Below are 24,482 nucleotides of genomic sequence, written 5' to 3' on the forward strand. Positions count from 1 at the left end.
CATGTTTGTTTTATTTACTATATTTTTAATCAGGCAGAACGTATAGTACCAATTTAACAGGGTCCTTCTTCGGTTAACTTGGAAACCATTCACCGATGTTTGTTTTGGAGTCATCAGTAGGTAAAATTCATCTTTTTACAGCCACATTTCCACCGATTTGTGTCTATATCTGTTATTTTACCCTGTATGTAACTTACAGTCAACACTGCCACAGCTTAATGCTCATTCCCGGGGTGTATAGACGTCTGTTTATGTCGGTTCATACAATGCGTTAGCTAATGCTAATGCTAACTTATGAATTTCTAAACACATTTTAACGCTACAGCTTGTTAGTAGCACCCTGAAATGAAAGCACATCGACGAGTTTAGCTGTTAAGAGCTGAAGGAACTTGACTTTTTTCAGTAAACGTGTCAGCTAAGGTCTGTGGCGGTTCGTTGGTTTGATTTCCGACTCCTCCTCACGATGCAAGTAAATGGTTTTGTCGTTAAATTAGGTTTTGAAATAACCATTTTAAAAAATCCCCGACTTGTTACGGCTCCTACAGTTTAAATTACCTTTTTGCGTGGTAATAGTTGGTAGTTTGTAGAAATGGTGCAGCAACATTCCAGGTCTATATTATGAAGTTGAATTGAACAGAACCGTGTGGAGTTAAAATCACATTTTTGTCTTTAAAACTGGTAATTTGTAGATTGTTTTTTTTTTTTTTTTTTTTTTTTTACAAAAAAGTCATAAGGAATGACTTCTTTTGCGTAGGGATTTTTAGAAGTTGTTTTAATCAGCTGTTACATGTTAGTGTGTCAGATTGCCACAAAAATGACTTATTATATTCAAGTGCAAAATTGTTTTGCTCTGCATCAAATTCAGAAATACTTTATGAATCCCAAAGGGAAACTAAATGTTTTTGAGACTCATTAATTAGAATCCTTCAGAGAGTTATTGTATATGGTGAATTATTCTTGAAGAAAAGTCATAATGAGTTAAATATTCGCAATCATTATTGGCTTTTTGAACAGTTTAACTTTTTTCATACCAATAAAGTAAAGCTCAAACATCCAGTTTGTTTCTGGTTTAATTTAAGTTATCTGGTATGTTTTGACAGCACCTTAAGTTTAAGGATATTTTTCTGTTTGATTAATAAACAGTTCTCTAAAAAGGTTCGGCTCTGAAATTGGTATAAAAGCAGTGTCATTTATTAGGATTTTACTTTTTAATGGCTTCAACAGATAGAAAAGTTGCCGATTTTAAGCTTCAGTTTAGTTTATGCTTCATGGTTTTTAAGGAATCTGAACAGTTTTTGTTGTTCTGCATCCTCAGTATGCCTGCTGAGAGCAAGCCCTCAGTAAACATGGATGAAAAAGACGTCAACTCCCTCAGCAACAAAGAAAAAGAGAAGGACAAAGAGGCTGAACGGAGGGCGGCATCTGCTAGAGACAAGGCTAAAGAAGAGGCGAAAGCCAGCAGTAAAAAGGATGCAGGCAAGGAGGAGAAGAAAAAGCGCTTAGAGGAGGAAAAGAAGAAGAAAGAGGAAAAGGAGCGAAAGAAGAAAGAGGAGGAAAAGCAGAAAGCGGAGGAGGATCAGAAGAAGAAAGAGGAGGAGGAGAAGAAGCAGCAGGAGGAGCTACAGAAGAAGCTCGAGGAAGATGAGGCCAAACGGCAGCGTGAGGAAGAGGCAGCGCTGCTCAAGTGAGTCATGAGTAACTTCATAATGAAGAAGAAACCCAGTGATGAGGTCAAGTTTGGATTAATCCAGTTCATTAAGAAGATTTCATTGAGAGATTCTGGCTTTTATTTTTCCAGTTTAGAAATTAAACATAACGCAAATAAAAGCTGCTAATTTTATTATATCAATGAGTCACAAAACAGTTACATTTTTGTTAGATGCATTTAGATCAAATCCATTAATTCTAAAATCAAAATAATGTCAGACTTTCAAATGTAAACATGACATATACGTAAATATAACATGATTCTGCGTGGAACCAGAAGAGATGAGAGATCTATAAGGTTGATGCAACAGCAGCAGATCTTTTAATCATAAATTAATTATACTATTAACTTATAAATTAATAGTATTTTAAAATCTAAAAGGTTCAAAATAAAACCAAGTATTTTTGTCTAGTTTCTAATCCAAATGTGTTGAACACTTGAAATAAGACAAAACTAACTTACTAGTAACTTTTCAGCAAGATGCAGGAACTTAAGTCAGTAATTCCTGAATGTTGATGAAAAACTGACAGATTATTTTACTTACAACAAGATATTTTCCCCATGTTTGTCGTAAAATAATCTGCAGGTGGAACTAGAACTTTTTCATCAATATTACGTTATTATTGACTTAAAACAAGCTCCTTTATATCGCTGAAAAGTTACTTGTGAATTAGTTTTGTCGTATTTTCAGTGTAATAAGATATTAGCACTACAAACTAGACCATAAATTCTTGTTAAGATTTTATGTTTTTTCAGTGTAATGAAAAACCCAGAACCAAATTCTAACCCTGGTCCACCGTTGTCTCTCGTCTCCAGGGAAAAGGAGGAGGGCCACCAGCTGCACCAGGAGGCCTGGGAACGGCATCAGGGCCGGAAGGAGCTCCGCAGCCGGAACCAGAACGCCCAGGAGGCCCGACCCGAGGAGGCCTTCTTCAGCCGCTTGGACTCCAGCCTGAAGAAGAACACGGCCTTCGTCAAGAAGCTGCGCACGCTGACGGAGCAGCAGCGCGACGCGCTCTCCAACGACTTCGCCTCGCTCAACCTCAGCAAGTACATCGGCGAGGCGGTGAGCTCGCTGGTGGAGGCCAAGCTGAAGATCTCGGACGTGGGCTGCGCCGTGCACCTGTGCTCCCTGTTCCACCAGCGCTACGCTGAGTTCGCGCCGCTGCTGCTGCAGGCCTGGAAGAAGCACTTCGAGGCCAGGAAGGAGGAGAAGGCGCCCAATGTGAGCAAGCTGCGCACCGACCTGCGCTTCATCGCCGAGCTCACCATCGTCGGCCTGTTCACCGACAAGGAGGGGCTGTCGCTGATCTACGAGCAGCTGAAGAACATCATCGGGACGGACCGCGAGACGCACACACACGTGTCGGTGGTGATCAGCTTCTGCAAGCACTGCGGCGACGACATCGCCGGTCTGATGCCGCGCAGGGTGAAGCTGGCGGCGGAGAAGTTCGGCCTGGCGTTCCCGCCGAGCGAGATCATCAGCACCGAGAAGCAGCAGCCGTTCCAGAACCTGCTGAGGGAATACTTCACCTCCCTGACCAAACACCTGAAGAAGGACCACCGGGAGCTGCAGAACATCGAGAGGCAGAACCGGTCAGATCAATCGATCGATCAACTTTATTTGTATAGCACATTTCAGCAACACAGCAGTTCAAAGGACTTTACATCATAAAAAAGACAAAACCGTTGAAAGAGTAATAAAAACAGCACACAGTCATCAGTTGTGAAACTACAAACATTTAATTTTATCAAGTACCATCGTTAAAATCATCAATACACATAAAATATCTTGATCAATGTTCAATTTATTACGGTTCCAAAGCAACTAAACTGGTGGGTTTCTAATCTAGATTTAAAGGAACTCAGTGTCTCGGCTGTTTTGCAGTTTTCTGGAAGTTTGTTCCAGATTTGTGGAGCATAGAAGCTGAAAGCTGCTTCTCCGTGTTTGGTTCCGACCAGAACCAGAACCTGAGAGGTCTGGAAGGTTGATCCAGCAGCAGCAGATCTTTAATCCGATCAGTAATTTATAAACTACCAGATGATTTAAAGTCTCTTCTCTCAGTGAAGGACCGTAGAGCTGGATGACGTAGAGCTGGGTGGCGTAGAGCTGGGTGGCGTAGAGCTGGGTGGCGTAGAGCTGGGTGGCGTAGAGCTGGATGACGTAGAGCTGGATGACGTAGAGCTGGGTGACGTAGAGCTGGGTGGCGTAGAGCTGGGTGGCGTAGAGCTGGGTGGCGTAGAGCTGGGTGGCGTAGAGCTGGGTGACGTAGAGCTGGGTGGCGTAGAGCTGGGTGGCGTAGAGCTGGGTGGCGTAGACATTTTATTGTCAGTTCACTATGAGATGACTTTCTATTATTGAAATGCTATCAGAATTATAAATGAGCTCCTCAACTCAAGGAAAGTTGACAGAAAATGGAAAAGTAAATTAATTTTCCTGTAAAATGTATTTTTAAGCACTTTGACCTTCCATCCATCCATCCATCCATCCATTTTCTAACACCTTGTCCCTTAGTGGGGTCAGGAGGTGCTGCTGCCTCTCCAGCTAACGTTCCGGGCGAGAGGCGGGGTCACCTGGACGGGTCACCTGGACCGGTCACCTGGACAGGTCACCTGGACAGGTCACCTGGACCGGTCGCCAGTCTGTCCCAGGCTCTTTGACCTGAGCTCAGGTTTTCTGCCGTTGGTTTCAGGCGGATCTTGCACTCCAAAGGCGAGCTGAGTGAGGATCGCCACAAGCAGTACGAGGAGTTTGCCACGTCTTACCAGAAGCTGCTGGCCAACACGCAGACGCTGGCCGACCTGCTGGACGAGAACATGCCGGAGCTGCCGCAGGACAAGACCGTGCAGGAAGGTGAGCGAGCGCCCAGCAGGGGGCATCAGATCAAGTTACTGGAAAATAGTAATTAGTTACTAATTACTGATTACTTCCCCAAAAAAGTAATCCAGTTACTATACTGATAACTTAGTGTCAAAATTGATTATTTACTTTAATAATCACTTTAGCTACTTGTCAAAAAAACAAAAATAAAAACAGCATGTGACATTGAATGAAGAGTGAGAAAGAGAGAGATTTTTAAAAAAGAAAAAAAAAAGATTAAAAAGGATAAAAACATTAAAACCAGCACCGCTTTTATGACTTCAGTTAAACACTGTTTAACTAGGACTCTAACCCTCTGGGAATTTAGTCAAAAACACAGTTTGGCAAGGCGTGAGGATTTATGGCGTCTCCTCGAACAGAGTTTTAGCAGAGCGACATCTTTCAAGGATTCTCAAACCTCAGAGTCTCTAAAGCAGTCTCTGTTTTAAAGGTGACCTATTACTGTGCTTCATAGGAGGCTACGTCTATGGAACTCAGGCTGGGGTTGCTAGGTAACGGGGTGGAATTCTGCTGGGGTTGCTAGGTAACAGGGTGGAATTCTGCTGGGGTTGCTACGTAACGGGTGGAATTCTGCTGGGGTTGCTAGGTAACGGGGTTGAATTCTGCTGGGGTTGCTATGTAACGGGGTTGAATTCTGCTGGGGTTGCTAGGTAACGGGGTGGAATTCTGCTGGGGTTGCTAGGTAACGGGTGGAATTCTGCTGGGGTTGCTAGGTAACGGGTGGAATTCTGCTGGGGTTGCTAGGTAACAGGGTGGAATTCTGCTGGGGTTGCTAGGTAACGGGGTTGAATTCTGCTGGGGTTGCTAGGTAACGGGGTTGAATTCTGCTGGGGTTGCTAGGTAACGGGGTGGAATTCTGTTGGGGTCGCTAGGTAACAAGGCAGGGTCCGTGGGATGTGACTTAACAATCAGGATGTTTCTGAAACAGCTCATTTTCCAGCCACCAAAAAACTGTAACTCATTGGCCAAAAGAAGGCAGTTTATTAAAATGTTTGGTGAGGGTTTTTAAGCGCTTGGTCTGTTTTTTAGAGGCAGTGGAGACCCTAACGGAAGTATAAAGGTGCAAATTTAGCATGAAACTATCCTTTTCTGGATAATTGGGTTGGATGTAGCCCTGGCATCAGCTGTTTTCTCCCTCAGAGCACGGCCCCGGCATCGACATCTTCACCCCCGGGAAACCCGGAGAGTACGAACTGGAGGGCGGCATCTGGGAGGACGAAGACGCGCGAAACTTCTACGAAAACCTGATCGACCTGAAGGCTTTCGTTCCCGCCATCCTGTTCAAGGACAACGAGAAGAGCGGCCTGAGCAAAGACAAGGACGACGCCAAAGGTACGTTTATCTCTGTTCTGTGCTTTCTTAGTTTGATTTATTTATTATGAAGTATTGCTAGTCTTGAGAAAAATTTCTGGACACTGGGAGTAAAAACTTATAAACTTTTATTAAAAAGTTCCTAAGTTTCATATTGAAAGAAACTTATTTGAAAAAGTTATTTTGTAACTGTCATTCAAATGATTTATTTTCTTTTTGATTTTTAAAAACAGAAATTTCCACATAACTTTATATTTTGGTCCATCTGATAGTGCAGTTTTTAAATATTAAATGAATCAGTAACTCAGTATTTGAAATTTACCAAATACACGTTTACTCTTGAGTAATTTCTTTTTACTTTTACTGGAGTATAATTGACTTTACTTGAGGCCGAGGTTTGTAGGCGAACCAGTTAGATCAGGATTCACACCTCACCAAAACAAACTGGACTTCCTGGACAAGCGGACTGGAGTCGGGTTGAGCGGCTCAGTGGGGCTGGTGTGAGTGAAGCGCTGTTGTCCTCAGATGGCAGAGAAGCGAAGGACGTGAGCGCCACAGAAGAGCTGGAGCTGGAGCTGGAGGTGCTGGACATCGCAGACGAGCCTCTGGAGCTGGAGGGAGGAGACGAGGTGGAGAACGAGGAGCTGGCCAAGAAGCTGCTGGATGAGCAAGGTGGGAACTGACTGACTCCAATCTGACGTTTTCCTCAGCAACTCGACTGAAAAACACGTCGAAGGTGGAAATTATAACATAACCTGACTAATCCGAAGTATTTTACAGATTATTAGTTGCTCTTTTTTTATATTTTTGCTCGCCCTGGTATTTAAATCTGCTTTTTTTATGTTTATATTATCATTTATGGCAATAATTTTTTGGGACAATCCATCCATCAGATCCCTGGTTTGTTTCTAGAACTGCAACTAACGATTATTTTATTAATCGATTAATCTGATAAAATTTCAAACATTCTTCAGATTTTTCATCCGTTTTATACAATATTAAAAATACATTAAGATGCAAATAAACTAATTCTCTTCCATTTTTATGTCGGAAAATAAACATTTTCTTGCCTTAAATGCAGCAAAGGAAACACCTGCAGCTAAATAAAACATGTGAAACTGTTTTTGCTTGACTTAACATCAGAACAGCGTATTTATTCATTAGATTAACTGATTAATAACAGGATGCAAAAGGTGATTAATATTAGTATTTTGAATAAAAAGATGGAAATGAAGTCTGATTATTAATGCCGATTTCACTGCATTTTTTTCTTTTATTGGCAGGTTTTTAGTTCATTTAGATTTTAGACATTGTCGTCGTGTTTTTGTGCAGAGCAAGAAGACGAGGAGGCCAACACCGGGTCGCACCTGAAGCTGATCGTGGACGCCTTCATTCAGCAGCTTCCTAACTGTGTCAACCGAGACCTGATAGACAAGGTGAGTTAATCTGAGGCTCAAACCTCAGATTAACTCTGCTGCAGCTGCAAACGGTAGGTAAACAGCTGATCTGGACTCTTTCAGGCCGCCATGGACTTCTGCATGAACATGAACACCAAGTCCAACCGGAGGAAGCTGGTCCGGGCCCTGTTCACCGTCCCCAGGCAGAGGTGAGGTTCATACCGGGAATCGCCACACGGAGGCGCTGTCACGCCGTGTTTCTGTTTGGTGACCAGCTGATGTTTCAGGTTGGATCTTCTGCCTTTCTACTCTCGCCTGGTGGCGACGCTGCATCCCTGCATGTCAGACGTAGCCGAGGATCTTTGCTCCATGCTGAAGGGAGACTTCAGGTTCCACGTGGGTCGTTTTTCCATCATTTCACCTTTAAATTCACTGCAAATACAGAGAGAAATACAGACGTTTCTGCAGATCTCAGTATTAGTTAAGCCTCTCAGGGTTTATTCAGCTGCTTGAAATACTTGAAAAATGCTTAAATGTATGTATTTCCATGGTTTGGAAAGTGCTTAATTTCTGTGTAAAGTCCTTGAACGTACTCTATAATCAAACTGCACAGTTTGATAATAAAGTGCAACCTAACATTTGATTAAAAGTCTAAAGTAGAGAAATGTTATTTGCAGTTTAAACCAAATGTTTTTGTTAGAATTGCCAAAATTGTTTTGCTGAAATCCAGAAAAATAATTGATTAATCTGATTAATCGTTACAGCGCTACATATTTCCTTATTTCTTGCATTAACATTTCCAAATGTACAAAACTCTCTTGTGCATTGAAAGCATTAATATAAATAATCGATTAATCTGATTAATCTCAAGTTTAGCTCTGGGAAAGTTTGAAAACTTTCCTGGAAATGCTTGAAAGGTTCTTGAGTTTTAATGTGGGCAAAGTGTAAAACCCTGCAATTTATTTAAACATAGAAAACCCCAAAAAACATCAAATAAGACTTGAAAATATTTGCTTTAGTAAATGTTTGTTCCTTTTCTAGATCCGTAAGAAGGACCAGATCAACATCGAGACCAAAAACAAAACGGTGCGATTCATCGGAGAACTTTCCAAGTTCAAGATGTTCTCAAAGACCGACACGCTGCACTGCCTGAAGGTGAGTCTGGACCTCCGGACGTCCTCTGGTTTCCTCGAATGTTTGATGAAAAGGTCCGTAAACGTTTTGCTGCGTCCAACAGATGCTGCTGTCTGATTTCACCCACCACCACATCGAGATGGCCTGCACGCTGCTGGAGACCTGCGGCCGCTTCCTGTTCCGCTCGCCCGACTCTCACCTGCGGACCAGCGTCCTGCTGGTCAGTCCGCTCCCTGCAGCCCCAACGTTTCTGCCTTTATGAGCACAAAAACCAGAAGACGGATTAAATCTTGAGTCTGTAGCAAATGTGCGCAAAACTTTCAGCACTGCACAAAAAACATTTTGCGATTGCGATGTTTCTGTTGCATAAAAAACAATTAAAATCATGTGAATAAGTTTTTTCATGCGATAAGTAATTAAGCACGCCGCTGTATCATCCTCCAGCTACTTCAACTAACAATTAGTTTAGTAATCAATTATTCTGACGATTAATCAGATTTTTTTTAAATTGTCAGATTCTGCATATTTTTTATTTAACCACTTATGCCTTTTTACAAAATATTAGAAATACAATAAATGCATATAAACAGTTAAGCTTATTTAAAAAAATAAAAAAATTAAAGTCTAGGTAGCCATTTTTTGAAGGACTATTTTGTTTATGGAGTCTTAATAATTCATTTTATTTGTCTTTTCTGTTTTGGATATTTAAAATGTTTTCCAGTTCCAGTTCTTGCATTTTTATGTCATTATTTCTATTATATTACTTGAAACTGGTCTCAAAATAACAACATTATCGTTTATCATGTTAACGTCTGGGACGAATTTTTAAATTCTTTAAAATGTTACAGATAAAAAAACAGTAAAAGTGTTTTTTTTTTATAAGTAATTTCAGCAGATATTCAGCTCAGATTTTCTGCTCTGCAGGAACAAATGATGCGTAAAAAGCAGGCGCAGCACCTGGACGCGCGCTACGTCACCATGGTGGAGAACGCCTACTACTACTGCAACCCGCCGCCCATCGAGAAGGCCGTGAAGAAGAAGCGGCCGCCGCTGCAGGAGTACATCAGGAAGCTGCTGTACAAGGACCTGTCCAAGGTCACCACGGAGAAGGTGCTGCGGCAGATGCGCAAGCTGCCGTGGCAGGAGCCCGAGGTGAAGGGCTACCTGATCTGCTGCATGATCAACATCTGGAACGTCAAGTACAACAGCATCCACTGCGTGGCCAACCTGCTGGCCGGCCTGGTGGCGTACCAGGAGGACGTGGGCATCCACGTGGTGGACGGCGTCCTGGAGGACATCCGGCTCGGCATGGAGGTACGCTCACTACTAAGATGGTCATGAAACTCCAAAAGGTTTTGGAAAATAATCACCTTTAGCAGTGTTTCTGCTTTTTCTTGATTATGATTTTGATATGAAGTGTCAAAACACTTCATATCAAAAACATAATCCAGTAATTCAGGAGGAATTACTGGATTATGTTTTTGATATGAAGTGTCAAAACACTTCATATCAAAAACATAATCCAGTACTTCAGGAGGAATTACTGGAGGAATTACCTCCAGTAATTCCTCCAGGAATTACCTCCAGTAATTCCTCATTGACTGACATTTTCCTCTTACTGGAGGAAAATGTCAGAGCAAATTTTTCTCTTGATTACAACTCTGAATATGTTCTTTCAGTAAATGGTGTTTCCTTGAGTCTGTACACTCTAGTTAATGATTAATTAATTGCTAAATTGATGATTATTTCAATAACGGGTTAATCATAATTAATCGTTTCAGCCCCACATGTTCTTCTATTAACATTTCTAATGTATTAAAACGTCTCTTGTGCATTAAAAAGCATTAATAGACGTGTAAAAACAGGAACTATTCCAGGTTTCCTTTGCCGTTGCAAAACAGAAAATTTGAATCCTGAGTTTCAGCTGGAATGTTTCAGCTGAGAGCCGTCTGCACACATTCAGCATCCAGCCTGTGGCACCGAATTGAAACACTGGGCCTTCTGTCCAGGCTGGTTGACAGTAACTACAGTATATTAACTCAAACTGTGATTTTAGACCAAAGCCCAAAGGATTTGTGAAACGATCCCAGTGGGAACTCGGCTGGATGTTGGTTAGATTTCAGTGTCACTTCTTTATTTTCTGATGGATTCAAAAACCTGCTGCACATTTTTTATGTATCAGAGTAAAAAAGTTGGATCTGTGAAAATCAGAAACAGTATTTCAGATCTCAGATAAAACCAGAAGTTAGAATCTGTCAGAATAATCTGATGGAGGATCAAGCAGATCCTCCATCAGCCTTTCTGCTTGATTTAACATCAGCACAGTGCAGATCTGGACATTAGTTTGAGTTACTGACTCACAAGGTGCTTGAGACGAGATTTCTTTACTGAATTTGAAGCTAAAACTTCAACTTAAGGAGTTGTGGGTAGAAAATATTACGTTTTTAAAATCTTGAAAGCAAAATGATTGTTTTTTTTAATTCTGAGTCTCTTTCTCTTTCACCGAGTTGCCTTCATTTGAGCCTTTACACTTCAGTTACTGATTAATCGATTACTAAATTAGTTGAAGATTATTTCAGCAATTGATTAATCACGATTAAACCGATTAATCATTTGAACTCCTAACAGCTTGTGCTGTATTTTCATAGTATTTCCTGTATTCTGCCTTCTGAAAGTGAAACATTTATCACTGAAACTACTGGAGTATTTTGACATCAGATGTAAATAAAAGGATGGAAATGAAGTCCGAGTCAAACCCTCAACGTTCCGGTAAACGGTGTGGCTTCCCCACAGCATGATGCTGCCACCACAGCCTTGATGGTTTGCTGTTTCCAGGTCAACCAGCCCAAGTTCAACCAGCGGCGGATCAGCAGCGCCAAGTTCCTGGGTGAGCTCTACAACTACCGCATGGTGGAGTCGGCCGTGGTCTTCCGGACCCTCTTCTCCTTCATCTCCTTCGGGGTGAACCCGGACGGCAGCCCCAGCCCGCTGGACCCGCCGGAGCACCTGTTCCGCATCCGGCTCGTCTGCACGCTGCTCGACACCTGCGGCCAGTACTTCGACCGCGGCTCCAGCAAGAAGAAGCTCGACTGTTTCCTCGTCTACTTCCAGGTCGGTTGCAGCGCCTCCCGCCGCTGACATGCTAACAGAACCACAGGGTTCAGACGGGCCTGGAATCCTTCAGGATTTTGTGTTTTCAAGGTTTGGAAAGTGCTTGATTTCTGCATAAAGTCCTTGAAAGTGATTCATATTCCAATGGAACAGTTTGAAAATAAAGTTCAATCTCGCACTTAATTAAAAACGTCAATTTGAAAACAGATGTTTTCACCCATTTTTTTTCTCGCAGTCTGAAGTTAAATCAGAATAAACTTTTCTTGGTTTGGATCAGTGAGAATCACCCAAATTATTTCTATTTGCTAAATGGAGAGAATATCTATTTTTCTAACTTTCTCTGTATTTATTTTTGTTTTATTTAACCAGAATTTCTTGTGTACAATATTGTGTTTATGCCTTTAATCTGAGGAGGAAGGTCTTGTACCTTCACATGATTTCATATGAATTGTCTCATTAATAAATATTCATAATCGCTCAATAACTTATTGTCTTATATTTTTTTTATGTCAGAAAATGTTTGTTTGTTAAACTGCTGCTGTTCTGGAATCATTTTACTATATTTGAGTGAACTTGTTCCTGCTGCAGAATGTAGAAAACAACCACAAACTAATTAGTAATGATGTTATAAATGATGTCATAGGATACTGAACCTTTCTGCAGGTTTAATAAGGTTTGTGTTTCTGCAGCGGTACATTTGGTGGAAGAAGAACGTGGATGTTTGGACGAAGGACCACCCGTTCCCCATCGACATCGACTACATGATCAGCGACACGCTGGAGCTGCTGCGGCCCAAGATGCGGATCAGCTGCTCGCTGGACGACGCCACCAGGCAGGTGGCCGACCTGGAGAGGGAAGTTCTCGTCAAACTGGGTGAGGATGAGTTTCCGGGCGACGCGGTTTGGCGCTGCAGCTGGTTTCTCTGGTTTCCTACAAGCAGAGCCGCATTCTCTGCTGCGTAGGACGAAACGCTCGCATACCAAACGCTTGCGCTCACCTGACGGTCCCGTCAGCACGCATCATCTGGGATTAAATGTAATCACGTTTATGGATTATTTTATTCCAGCTGCGTCACCAAAACAGAAATTACTCATCGAAAATTGATTTCATTGTTTTGTTTTCATCTGAGTTGGATGAGCTGGTCTTCATTAGCTGCTATTTTTAGACTGAGTGAAGCAGATTTCCCTAAAAAACCAAGTTCAACGCAGCAGAACCACATTTTTAAACGAGACATTCATGATGTCACCTGGCTGGAAAATCTGCATTCCCCTCAGCGAAGGCGGAGTCATGAAAAGATGGAAAATGAAGGTTTAGTGGTGGGAAATCTGGCCTCAGATGGGAATATTATCACAACTGGAACCAGAGGTGGAATATTTACTTTGTTACTTACAGAACTACAACTAACGATTACTTTACTCATCGATTGACTATTAATTGATAAATCAGACTTTTTTTTTTTTACATGGTACGTTTTGCTGATTTTTTATTTATCTACCTAATCCTATTTATACAATGTTAGAAATTAAAAAATACTTCAGAAAAATGATTCAGTTTCTTGTACAAATAATAAAATAAACTTTTTGTTTCCTAAAATAACAACATTCCTTTAGCGAATGATTATCTGCAGCTAAAAGAAACGATTCCAACACCAACATGTGAAAAGCTCGGCCCTTTTTGCTTCATTTAGCATCGACACACAGTCATCCGTTTTATTTTTTTAGATTAACCGACTCATTACACATTAATAACATTTTTTTTTTTTTTACAGAATTTAAATCTCTTGATGATTTCTGGGTAGATTTACAGACAAAGAATTATTATTTTTTTATCCTAAATGCAAAATGTTGATATTCTTGTTTCAGTTTTGGTTTAATTACTTCTGTTGCTCTTACAGCTATTGGCAAATGTTTTAGTTTATTTCTAAATTAGTTGACGATTAATCACAATTGAGCCGATTAATAATTTTGGCCCTCGTTACTTAGTTGATATTTGGTGAAATATTGTGTTTGTGACATAACTGGACTATAATTAAACAAAATTAAAGATTATATTATTTAAAAGGAATGTAGAAAGTTAGTACATCCTGCAGCCATTAGGTTGGAGTTTAGTGAGTTTGTACAGTTGGTTGATGCATAAATTTTCTTTTCAACACTAATCAGTTCAGGAAACTCTTTACCCTTCAATAATCTGTCTAATTTATTCAGAGATCCCAGTCCTTCAACAATCCGACCGTTTTATTCATTTTAGAAAATACAATGAATTCACAAAAATTGTGAATTCACTGCTGCATTTTTAAATTAGATTTTTGTTACCATCCACTTCTTCCAAATTGAACATTTTGTCCTTCTTGGCTAAAAGTTTGGACACCCTGCTGTAGGAAATCCACCTGGAAAGCATCATGAGAGCATGACGTCATCCAGAACGACAACCAGTCTGTCCTGCAGATTCACCTCCAGGTCAGAGGGAGCAAAACCCAGAGAGACGACAAACAAACAAACAAAAAACTCTGAAGTCAAAGGTTAAAGTTCATGACCGGATCATTTGAAATGAATGGTTTGTTTTGAAGGGTTGAAAGAGAAGGCCTCTCTACAAAACAAGATGGCTGCCAGCCTGCAGAAGCAAGTGCATCTGAATAACCATTAGAGTGTGATGGTTTGGTATCTGCTGCGTAAAACCCCAGGTCAGGATGAGGGTGTACTTTCTTTTTAGCGTGGCTGTATTTATAGAACGGCCTGGTCTTGCAGCCTGGTTTAGTTCCAGTCTGTCTGAGGTGAAAGGGAAGAAGGAAGCGATTCTGCAGCAGGTGTATCTGGCTCCGCTGCTCGATGACAGCATGAAAACTCTGCTTTGTTCCACAGTTTCAGTGTGTTGCACTGGAATGCAGAGAAAAATGCGACTCCACCCTCTGAGAAAGTGACTCAGGTGCAACAACCTGGAGTTAAATCAGCTCAGAGGAGGAAAAACTACGTCTAAATCAGTCTATAAATACTCCTGGCAGGGATGAAAACAATTAATCTACTTACGGTTAATGGCCTGTGACGGAAAATAAATTAAAAAAAAGAAATTAAAGAAATTAAATTACGAAAATTAAGTCACAATTTTATAATAAAGTTAATAAAATGTGAAAATAGTCGTACTATTACGAGAATGAAGTCATAATATTGCAACTTTATCCTCATAATTTTGACCTTTTTCTCGTATTATTTAGTTTATTCTCTTACGACTTTATTCTCATATTATCTCCACTTAATTCTCGGCTTATTTTGACTTCTCATAGTTGATGTTTTGTTTAGCAGTATCGCCCTTGTTCTTCGTTGTATTTGTCAATTTAATGGTTTACTAGATTAAAATTAATTCCAGTCGATTAACTAATAACGTCCGCTTAGATATTATTTTATTGTTGTAGTTTGGCCGCCATCCAGCAGAGGGCGCCGTTGGTCATAAGCGGAGCTGTTAATATAGAAACAAGATGGCGGGGAGATCTCTGACCTAGAAAGAGAAACGGTCGGAGTTCGTTGTGGGATGGAAAATGTAATTTATGCGGTTTTGTTTTGAGACATAATACACACAATATGCTTGTTAAAGTTTCACCTTTAATAGCGGTCATTCAGCGAAGAAGCGTCAATTTCTTACTTATAGATGAAGGTGAGGATGTGACCGAAAGCTAACGGAGAAAAACTAACATGGTGGAAAAAAACATTTTTTTAAAGGCTTTCGAGATTTAATTCACTTGTTACGAAGTTTTAACATTCGTTCAAGTCAACCACTGACGGCATTTCTTTACACATTTCATTCTTTATTTTTCTATTCAGCAACCTCAGAGATTTATTTTTTAATAAGGTAATAAAACTGCAATTTTTCCCTGTATTTGATACAGGTGACATAAAATAATGTTAAATGTAGTGGGGGGTTTTAAGTCGGGATATTATGAATAACTTAGCCTCTTGTGTTGTGGAGAGACGGTCGTCCCTCTTGATAAAACCAAAAACTTTTAAGAAATTGGCCGCCTATCAATTAACCGTTAATCGATCAACTTTAGATGAATTAATTCATAAATTGATAACTTGCATCTCCAACTCTTGGAATGATTAAAAAAGATGCAAAAGTCAGACTTTTGAAAGATTTGTTGAAGTAACGGCGCCCCCTACAGGAGGGCATGAGACGTGAGGAGGAGGTTTGCAGGTTTTTACCCTGTAACTTTCCACGGCTGGTGTCTTAGTGACGACATGCAGAGTGGAGTGTGATTGATGGACATTCCTCAGGCCTTCAGTCACACCAGACCTGATCTGCAGCCTCAGATCAAGTCGTTACTCCTTCCTTCTGCCAACAGGTGAGCGGTTTAATTGCCTCCATGTTTAATGTGTTCACAACAGCAGTGTGTGTGTGTGTGTTTTATTGAAGGCATGGCCATGGAGAAGGACGGCCGCTCCAGCGCCATGAGTGAAGGCGAGGCGCTCGATGAGGAAGACGAGGATGAGGACGAAGAGGGAGCCGCTGACACCGAGGAGCAGTCGGGCAACGAGAGCGAGATGAACGAACAGGAAGAGGATGTGAGTCCATTTGGTTGCTATGGTGACACGTCATTGTTTACATCACGCTACACAGACTTGAGGCAGTTTATATTTTCTTTTTCTGTATTTTTATCTTTTTTTCTCTTTTTGTCGCCGTTTCTCTTTTGTTTTTCTTTTTTCTGCATTTCTTTATTTTTTTCTTTGTCTTTTCTTTTTCTTCATTCTATCTATCCTTCTTTTCTGTCTTTCTTTCTGGATTTACTGTGAAGATAAATCTTCACATTACTGTTTTTCTCTTTTTGTTTTTCTTTATTTTATTTTCTTGTTCAGGTAACAATCAGTTTTTTTGTGTGTCTCCCCACAGGAAGGATCCGAGAACGAGGAAGAGGAGCGTGAGGAAGAGGAGGAGGAGAACACAGATTACCTGACCGACTCCAACAAGGAGAACGAGACGGACGAGGAGAACAATGTATTCATGCGATGGGTCTGCTGGCGTCATGGTGGACGGTCTTTGTGTTAAATCGGGTTTCTTGTTGCCAGGAAGTGACGATCCGCGGCGGAGGACTGAAGCACGTCGCCTGCGCTGAGGACGAAGACTTCATCCAGGCTCTGGACAAGATGATGCTGGAGAACCTGCAGGTCCTCTCTCCCTCCTGTCCTTCCTGTGGGATGCGGTGACTCTTCCTGCCTGCTGACTTTCCGCTTCCTGCTTCTGGTCTGTGCAGCAGCGCAGCGGCGAGGCGGTGAAGGTCCACCAGCTGGACGTGGCCATCCCGCTGCAGCTGAAGAGCCAGCTGAAGAAGGGCGGCTCCGGCCAGCAGTGCATGGGAGAGGGCGACTCGGACATCTCCGACACCATGCAGTTCGTCATGCTCACACGCAAAGGAAACAAGCAGCAGGTGAGGATCCCTCAGAGGTCCGACTGATAAAGATTCTCTTTACGATGATGATTCATTACTTTTCGCTTCAAATTCTAAAATTATGATTTATTTTGTTCATCTTTAACGTTTCCATCCAAACACAATGCTAAGCAAAACCAAAACTCACACAGCAGGAGGCCTTCAGTAACCAGGTGTGTTGGTTTAACAAGTTTAATAATAATAATAATAATAAATTTAATTTTTACTACACTTTTCATTAGAAAAAATCTCAAAGTGCTAAGAAAAGTTTCCTCAGATCATCACAAATTAACTGTGTGGAAATGATGAGCAACAGCTTAACATGGAAAATGATTTTACATTTATTTTTAGAAGTCATTTGAAAAAAAAGTAAATATTTAGAATTTTTTTATACTTTCTAAACTATGAACTGAAATCTTTTTAAAAATAGTTAATATTTCAGTCGTTTTTTACATTTTAGCTTTTTTGTTATATATTAACTATCACAACCATAAATCTTATACACGTATTTTATTTTAGTATTATATTCAAATGTGTTTTTATGTATTAATGCTTTCAGTGGAAAAACCTGTGGAGAAAATGGTCAAATTAAATCCCAGAAATACGGACAGTTTTAAACATAATTTATTGTGGTAATTATCAATAAAATTATTATTATGAAAAGATAAGTCCCCACCCCAGTGTGACATCATCAGCAAATAAATGTTAATAACTTGGATACATTGTTATGTATAATACAGTAAAAAAACAACCGCTGGACCGAGCAGTGAGCCTTGTGGGACTCCATCCTGACAGGTGATTTAAATGTGTTAGCAGCGTTGCTCTGCCGACGTCTCCAGTTAAATATCTTTGGGTTAAATCTCTGCGTCCGGCCTGCGGGGGAGAAACCTGCGGTTTGAGGGTCAGGGTGTGTCCGCCTCCGCCTGCCAGTCGCTCCGGTTCGCCGTCAGCGCGGCGTGAACACAGAGCTGCTCTGTGGTTTTCAGCGTTGAGGGGAAATGACGTTTGTTCCTGGGTAAACACTGAGTGAGTTTGGCTCCAACTGCAGCTCTGAGCTCCGTTTGTCCGCTCGCCTTCAGCCGCCGCTCGGCACTGAGGGAGTTCTTTCAGGGAGAATCTGGAGCTTTCAGCTCTGAGTCGGTTTATTGTTGAGCTTTGAAGATTCTGCTGGATGTGTTTCTGTTAGCATGAGGCTAGCAGTTTCCCTTTGATTCCAGTCTTTAAGCTAAGCTAACAGGTTGAGAAGGAGCATTGAGACTTCTGCATAATAAATTAAAATAAGCTCATTAAGTTATAATAATTTATCATTTTTCTGTTTTCTCTCTCTCTACCAAAAACGGGATGACAAAAGTCTTCAGTCTGGTGCTTTCATCTCAACTAGCCCTTTTTTTTGAAAGACAAATTGTTTAATTTTTCAAAAGTAACAAAATTTTGACTTTTGAAACTGAGATTTCCAAGTTACATAAAGAAAATTTCAGAGATTGTTCTGAACTTGTTGAGTTTTTTTTGTCTTTTCTCTCTAACATAACTTCCTGTTTCTTGTGACAGTATAAGATCCTGAACGTTCCCTTGTCGTCCCACCTGGCGGCGAACCACTTCAACCAGCAGCAGGCGGAGCAGGAGGAGAGGATGAGGATGAAGAAACTCACCCTGGACATCAACGAGAGGCAGGAGCAGGAAGACTACCAGGGTACACACATTTCTTTATTTAGCTATGTAGCGTTAGCATCTGCTATTTCTTTATGTGACTAAGTTTGGAATTAGCTTATGCTTCTTTTGTTTAGCGGTTTATTGTTAGCTTCTGCTATTTTTTGTGCTTAGTTGTTTAGAGTTAGCTTGTGCTAATTGTTTGAAGTTAGCATTTTTGAGCTAGCTTCTGCTATTTTTTGTGTGTTTAGCATTAGCATAGCAAAGACTCTTAGCTAAGTGGATTAGTGGTTAGCATCTGCTATTTTTTAAAAATGTGTATAGCAGTTTAATGTTAGCTTCTGCTTTTTAATTTTGTGTTCAGGGTTGGCTTATGCTACGTTTTGTGTCTAGCAACTTAGCGTTAGCTTCTTCTATTGTGTTGTGTGTAGCAATTTAGCATTAGCGTGGCTAAGACACTTAGCAAATTAGTAGTTAATGAGCCTAACAAGAAATGGAGCGATTTATTTCCTGAATCATGACCCAGTTTAGCTGAGAACATGAAGCTGGAGCCTGTCAGGGGAAAACCCAGAATCTTTTCTGCATTTCTTCTTTCATTTCGTCTTTATTGGGGTTTATTCCTTCACGTTCTTCAGAGATGATGCAGTCGTTCGCCCAGCGTCCGGCTCCGGCCAACACCAACCGGGAGCGCCGGCCGCGCTACCAGCACCCGAAAGGCGCTCCCAACGCCGACCTCATCTTCAAAACCGGAGGAAGGTGAGACGTGGTCCAGAGCATCGAGGCGGCAAACGGAGAGAATGTTCCAGCTCAGGGTGTGATGTCTGAATCGCCTCCTGGTGTCTGTTTTAGCAGAGAGAAAAGGGCGAGAATTGAAAAGCATGAGGTCCAAGGCAGGCAGAGGGACAGAGACAGGAAAGCCAAGCAGCAGAGACAGCAGGGACAAGCTGTGGAATAAAACCTTGAACACCCAGAGACAGAGACTTAGATCGTTTTATATTTTTACATTTAGTTTTTTACGTTTCAGAGACTTTTTAAAATAAAAGCCAGTTCAGCAGCAACAAGCTGCGTCTGTTGTGTGTTGGATTCACTGCAGCAGGATCCAATAAAACTGATCTGTTCTTTATCGGATTCCTCACTCATCATTTATTCTCCTCAGATTAGTTGGCGCTAAAAATTATTTATTTTAGCGCTAACTTCTGAAGCTATGTCTTTTATCGGTTTAGCGTAGCATTAGTTTATTTGAGACTTTTCATTAACAGATTAATGATTAACATGCCTAACTTTTTCGTCAGCTGTGTCCGACTGGCTACAGCTCCTTCAGACTTTATTGCAAACAAAAATTCTCCGTTACAACCATGGCAGCCATTTTGAAGAAGACAATAAAAGATGATGAAAATATGTTTTCAATGGTTCAAAATATGCATGCAATCATTTGACTGTAAACACATTTGGCTAATTGCTGATTTTAGTGCAAAAATTAATTTCCATGACAGCCATCATCTTGAAAACTAAAAAAAAAAAGCAAAAGCAAAAAGAAAACACTCCTTGACGACCATCTTGAAAAATGTCCGCCATCTTGAAAAAGTGGCTAATTGATTCCCCCCCCCCAAAAAAAACATACTCTTGAGCTGAAATATTTTATCTGTTGCAATTTATTAATCAACACAAACATCTCAAGGATTACAAAAAACAACCAACGTGACAGTCGAGGTCAGGATCATGTGACTCCAGGGTAAGGTAAGCTTCATAGCTTCATAGCGGCTACTGACTCCGGATCGCAGCCAAATCCTAAAGTCCATCAAATATTGATTCTCCAAAGACTCTAATCCTGGGAACAACAACGTCCCAAACTCATTTTAATTCCCAGTTACAGGAGCAGAAAATTAGAAGGTAAGTAACAAAAATTCAGAAAAAATCGCATCTAAAAAAAAAATCAAGTTGTTGCAGTGGTCCAATCAAAGCCCAGATAGAGATTTGGAGAGGTAAATTTTTGTTAACAAAACTGTTATCTAAAACCAGCCAACAGTTAGCTACTCTTAGTGAATTAATAATGAACTAAAAAGTAACAAAAAGCTTAAACAGGACTAGCATGACGCTCAGTGGTCCCTCCAGGCCACTAGGGGGAGTCTAGAGCAGGTGGCTTCTATCCCTATAAACATGCTGCTGCTCTGTAATAATTTGTTCTAGTCATGATTAATTATTTCCGCCATAAATTCGATTATTTTTAATTGTCTTGTTTCCATTAAGCTGATTTATTTTCCTCATTTCATTTTGCGCGATGGAAACGCAGCTTCTTTTTTTTTTTTTTAGTGTTTGCAGAATCAGTTTGAGTCAAACGATCTGAACGCTGAAATGTTAAAATTGGAGTCGTGTTGAGAAAAAGCGAACGTTTGGACCGTATTTGGGAGATAAAACCGTTTCCTGCTCGCCTGCAGTGACTTCCTGCTCTGTCCTCCAGGAGACGCTGATGGGAGACGGCGCCGGGCCGAGCGAGCGAGCACCAGAGAGAGAGAGAGGGAGGGAGGGAATCCCCCAGACGCCGGGTCGGACCAGAACCCCCCGGACCTGAACACACACTGTTAGCAAACCCCGGGAGGAGAGGTCAAAGGTCAGGGCTCAGACAGGTGGCTCTCTTCCTTTTTTGCCTGTTGTCTGAAGAAAAACCCGGCAGCGGTTTGGAGGACGGACCGGACGCGGCGGCGGAGCGGCGGTGTCACCGGGTGGAAGGAAAATAAACCGATTTAAAGGAGAGCACGTCTGCATCTTCTTCTTCTTCTACTGTTTCCTGTGTGCACGGATCCTGCTGCACCGTCTGACTGATCGCCAGCGCAGGAACCTTTTAGTTTCCCGGCAAAACGAAGAAGATTTCCAGTTGAATCATGAAGCGGAAACGATACAAAAAAAATAAAAAATGATCTTCCTGATGGTTTTAATCTGCTGGTTATTCAGAGAATCGCTTCAGACTCTATCTGCAGCCATTTTTAATTCCCGTTTCTCCCATGATTTATTTCAGTTTTAAAGTATTTGTTTATTAAAATATTTGATAGTTTGCACAGATTTGAGTTTTCTGCCTTTGTTTTGTTAAAATCTGGCGCCTTCTGGCTCAATCATGATCCTCTGGAAGGTTTTAGCGGTTAAAAACTTTCAGATTTTTCCCTCTTTGAATTTTCTGTGTTCAGTCAGACAAAGTGCAGAAATGGTGGCTAACGGTCGGTTGAGCCCCGATTTCTGAGGATGTTTTTTCATTTGGAATATTAATTTGATTCAATTTACTGATGGAAAGTTTATTTCCTTTCAAATGGTGCCACAAAGAGTCACCAGCTCCCTTCTGCTAAAGCTGCAAAAGCAAAGGAGGTGGAACAGCAGATGGTATTCTGTGGAATGTCATCTCTGCTGAATGGATATTGAGCTGTTGGCAGGTCATGATCAGGGCAATTAATTGATTTTTATCGATGCATAGATCAAATTTTCTGTTTTTTGTGATTTTAATTTCTGGAAAATTATTGTTTCCATAGTTTAGTGATGTCGGCGCTCGCAGGGCGGCCATCTTGAATCTTCACACGCAGAAGGGATGATTGAAATAGTCTGTCATTTGTAATTTCTTTTTAAGTAAAGCAAGAAAATGTATTAAAATCAGATGTAGTAGGAAAAATGTTAAGTCAAAACGCTCAACCTGAGTCAGAGGCCTTTTCAGATTCACTGCAACACTGACAGCTACTGGAGCATCACCATCCAGAGCCTCTTAGACTCGGATGATACGAGTTATAATGGATTTTTTGGATTTATAGTTATAAATTGCTTTATTGGATTAACTCTTTTTCAGCAAAGCTGAAAACAAACTCAAGCTGACGTAAAAAAAAATGTTTCGCAAAATTGAGGGAATCATTTAAAGTTTTTCCATCAACCTTTGTTAACGTGACACTTTAAAATTCACATTAAAAAAACACATTGATGGCCATTTTGTGACGAATGCTGGTTGAAGAATTGGACGCCGTCCCACAGCAGTGTCTGACCTTCATAATGAGAAAACTGCTCAGTTCCTTCTTCACCTGTTTATCAATGAATTGTTGAAGTTTCTAATTTATCTTGTTTCTTCAGATTTTAAACAAGAATTATTAACAGAAAAATGTTTATTTTTTCATGTTTTCACCACAAATGTGGCTCCATTTGAAGAGAAGTTGATGTTTATTACCTCAGCGCCTTTTGGAATAAAGAAATAATTAAGCTTAGTTTTTAGATTTGGTCTAAAATGATTTTAAATCCTGGCAGATTTACATTTAAACTTAAATTTGCCTTTGTTTTTATTTCAATTTCAAGAAAGTAAAAATTATTTCTGCTTTCTATAATCAACAGGAAATGATTTATCGGCATCACAGCTGTTTGTTTTTTTTAAATTTATTTTATTTTTTGGCTCCAGTTTTGTTTCTATGAACACGTTTTCTGTTTTCAGGAGCAAGAAAATTCACAAGTTTGCATCTTCAAAACTCAGTTTTTCACCTTTTTATGTATTTTGGTGACTTATAAATTAAATACGTAGAATTAAATCGGATCTTGACGACGCAGCAGAAAAATCGCTTAGAGAAATGTTTTAAAGTGCTTTTGTACGGATTTTAAACCGTAGATTGAACTCAAACGGATCTGGATGTTCCCTGAAGGACACCCGGGTGTACATATTTACCTTTTTTTTTTGTTTCTCTTCCTCCTTTTGGACTAAAGTGTTACTGTGTGCCTGAGAGTCTTCCTCATGACGACCTTTGCTCTCTCGTTAGATTAATTTAATCTGTTCTGATGGTGACGTATAAACTGCTGCATGGAGCTTTTAATTTGTTTGCTGCTGTAAAATCTGGTAATTCTTCGCGTTTCTGTGCCTGGATTCAGGAATCTCTTCCCGCTGAAGTTTTGTGTCGCCGCTCATGATGAAGAAATTTCAGCACAATAAATGTGTGGAGGTGATGGATGTTGTTTTTCTGAGTCTTTCAGGGTGCGTCCTGTTTGTCGAGCTCTAATTACAAGGCAGCAGGAGAGTTTCCTCATTTTCTGCCGCCGCAGAGAATAAAAGCTGCTGTGAAGGAAATGATGCAGATATTTGTTTCTAGAGCAAATATCTCATTACAATTTACCTACAAGTTAAAAATGTTTTTAAGTCAATGATTCCTTTTAATACTGATGAAAAAATGCTAGTTCAGCTGTCAGATTATTTCCAGGACGGCATTAAGGTGAATTCGTATCGAGAAAATGAGTAAATTTTCACCAAAAAACTAAAAAAATTTCTAGAAAAGACAATTAAATTTCCAAGCTTCAAGTCGAAAATTTGAAGGAAAAAAATCAGCAATTTTGAGAGTAAGTTTGGAAATTTTAGAAAAACATTTGTGGTGAGTTTCAAATAACCAAAATTTGTTAGCAAAAATTCAGAAATTTTGTAGAAAGAAAACATGGAAATTTCTGAGTTTCAAAGTCAAAAATTTGCAAGAAAACACTAAAATTTTATGCCTAATGTCAGAATTTTTTTAAAAACATTGAAATTTCTGAGCTTCAAAAGTCAAAACTTTGTGACTTAATGTTTATTTTTGATGTTTGATTTAACATCCGTGATTCCTTATTTTTTCTGGAAAACTAAGATTATTGTTGCAAATTTTCAACTTTTCAAACTCAAATTTCAACGTTTTTTCTATTTTTCCATCAATATTAAAGAATTGACTCAACATAAACCTCTTTATCTTGCTGAAGTTACTCGTAAGTTAGTTTTGTCTTTTTCAAATCCAAGATATTTCCAATCCAACTTTATTTATAAAGCACTTTAAAACAACCACAGCTGATACACAAGAAACTAGACCAAATCTCTTTAGTCAGATGTTGTTTTTGCAGTGAACAGTTGTAGAAGAG

The 24,482-nt window shown here is 40.3% G+C and overlaps 1 protein-coding gene across 5 annotated transcripts; it reads left to right on the forward strand.

Moving 5' to 3' along the window:
* The first annotated feature begins 15 nt into the window (after positions 1 to 15).
* On the forward strand, positions 16 to 23,552 carry upf2 (UPF2 regulator of nonsense mediated mRNA decay). 5 transcript variants are annotated; one of them, XM_008400330.2, is made up of 21 exons: positions 16 to 116; positions 1,316 to 1,684; positions 2,525 to 3,304; positions 4,402 to 4,562; positions 5,730 to 5,921; positions 6,426 to 6,572; positions 7,233 to 7,336; positions 7,421 to 7,506; positions 7,585 to 7,693; positions 8,339 to 8,452; positions 8,535 to 8,651; positions 9,356 to 9,745; positions 11,267 to 11,542; positions 12,232 to 12,415; positions 15,944 to 16,092; positions 16,418 to 16,522; positions 16,594 to 16,692; positions 16,779 to 16,952; positions 18,501 to 18,642; positions 19,235 to 19,355; positions 19,449 to 19,727. In XM_008400330.2, exons 2-21 carry the CDS (start codon positions 1,317 to 1,319, stop codon positions 19,552 to 19,554), a joined length of 3,924 nt encoding a protein of 1,307 aa, XP_008398552.1. In that variant the 5' UTR covers positions 16 to 116; position 1,316; the 3' UTR covers positions 19,555 to 19,727. The 5 variants fall into 5 exon arrangements, with proteins under 5 accessions (XP_008398552.1, XP_008398554.1, XP_008398555.1 ...); XM_008400332.3 differs by lacking the exon at positions 19,449 to 19,727 and adding an exon at positions 21,058 to 23,552 and having other exon boundaries at positions 25 to 120; XM_008400333.3 differs by lacking the exon at positions 19,449 to 19,727 and adding an exon at positions 21,061 to 23,552 and having other exon boundaries at positions 25 to 120.
* Positions 23,553 to 24,482: the final 930 nt, after the last annotated feature.

Source organism: Poecilia reticulata, chromosome 23 (genome assembly GCF_904066995.2).
Source record: "Poecilia reticulata chromosome 23, P_reticulata-male-v2, whole genome shotgun sequence".
NCBI classification, from domain to species: Eukaryota; Metazoa; Chordata; class Actinopteri; order Cyprinodontiformes; family Poeciliidae; genus Poecilia; species Poecilia reticulata.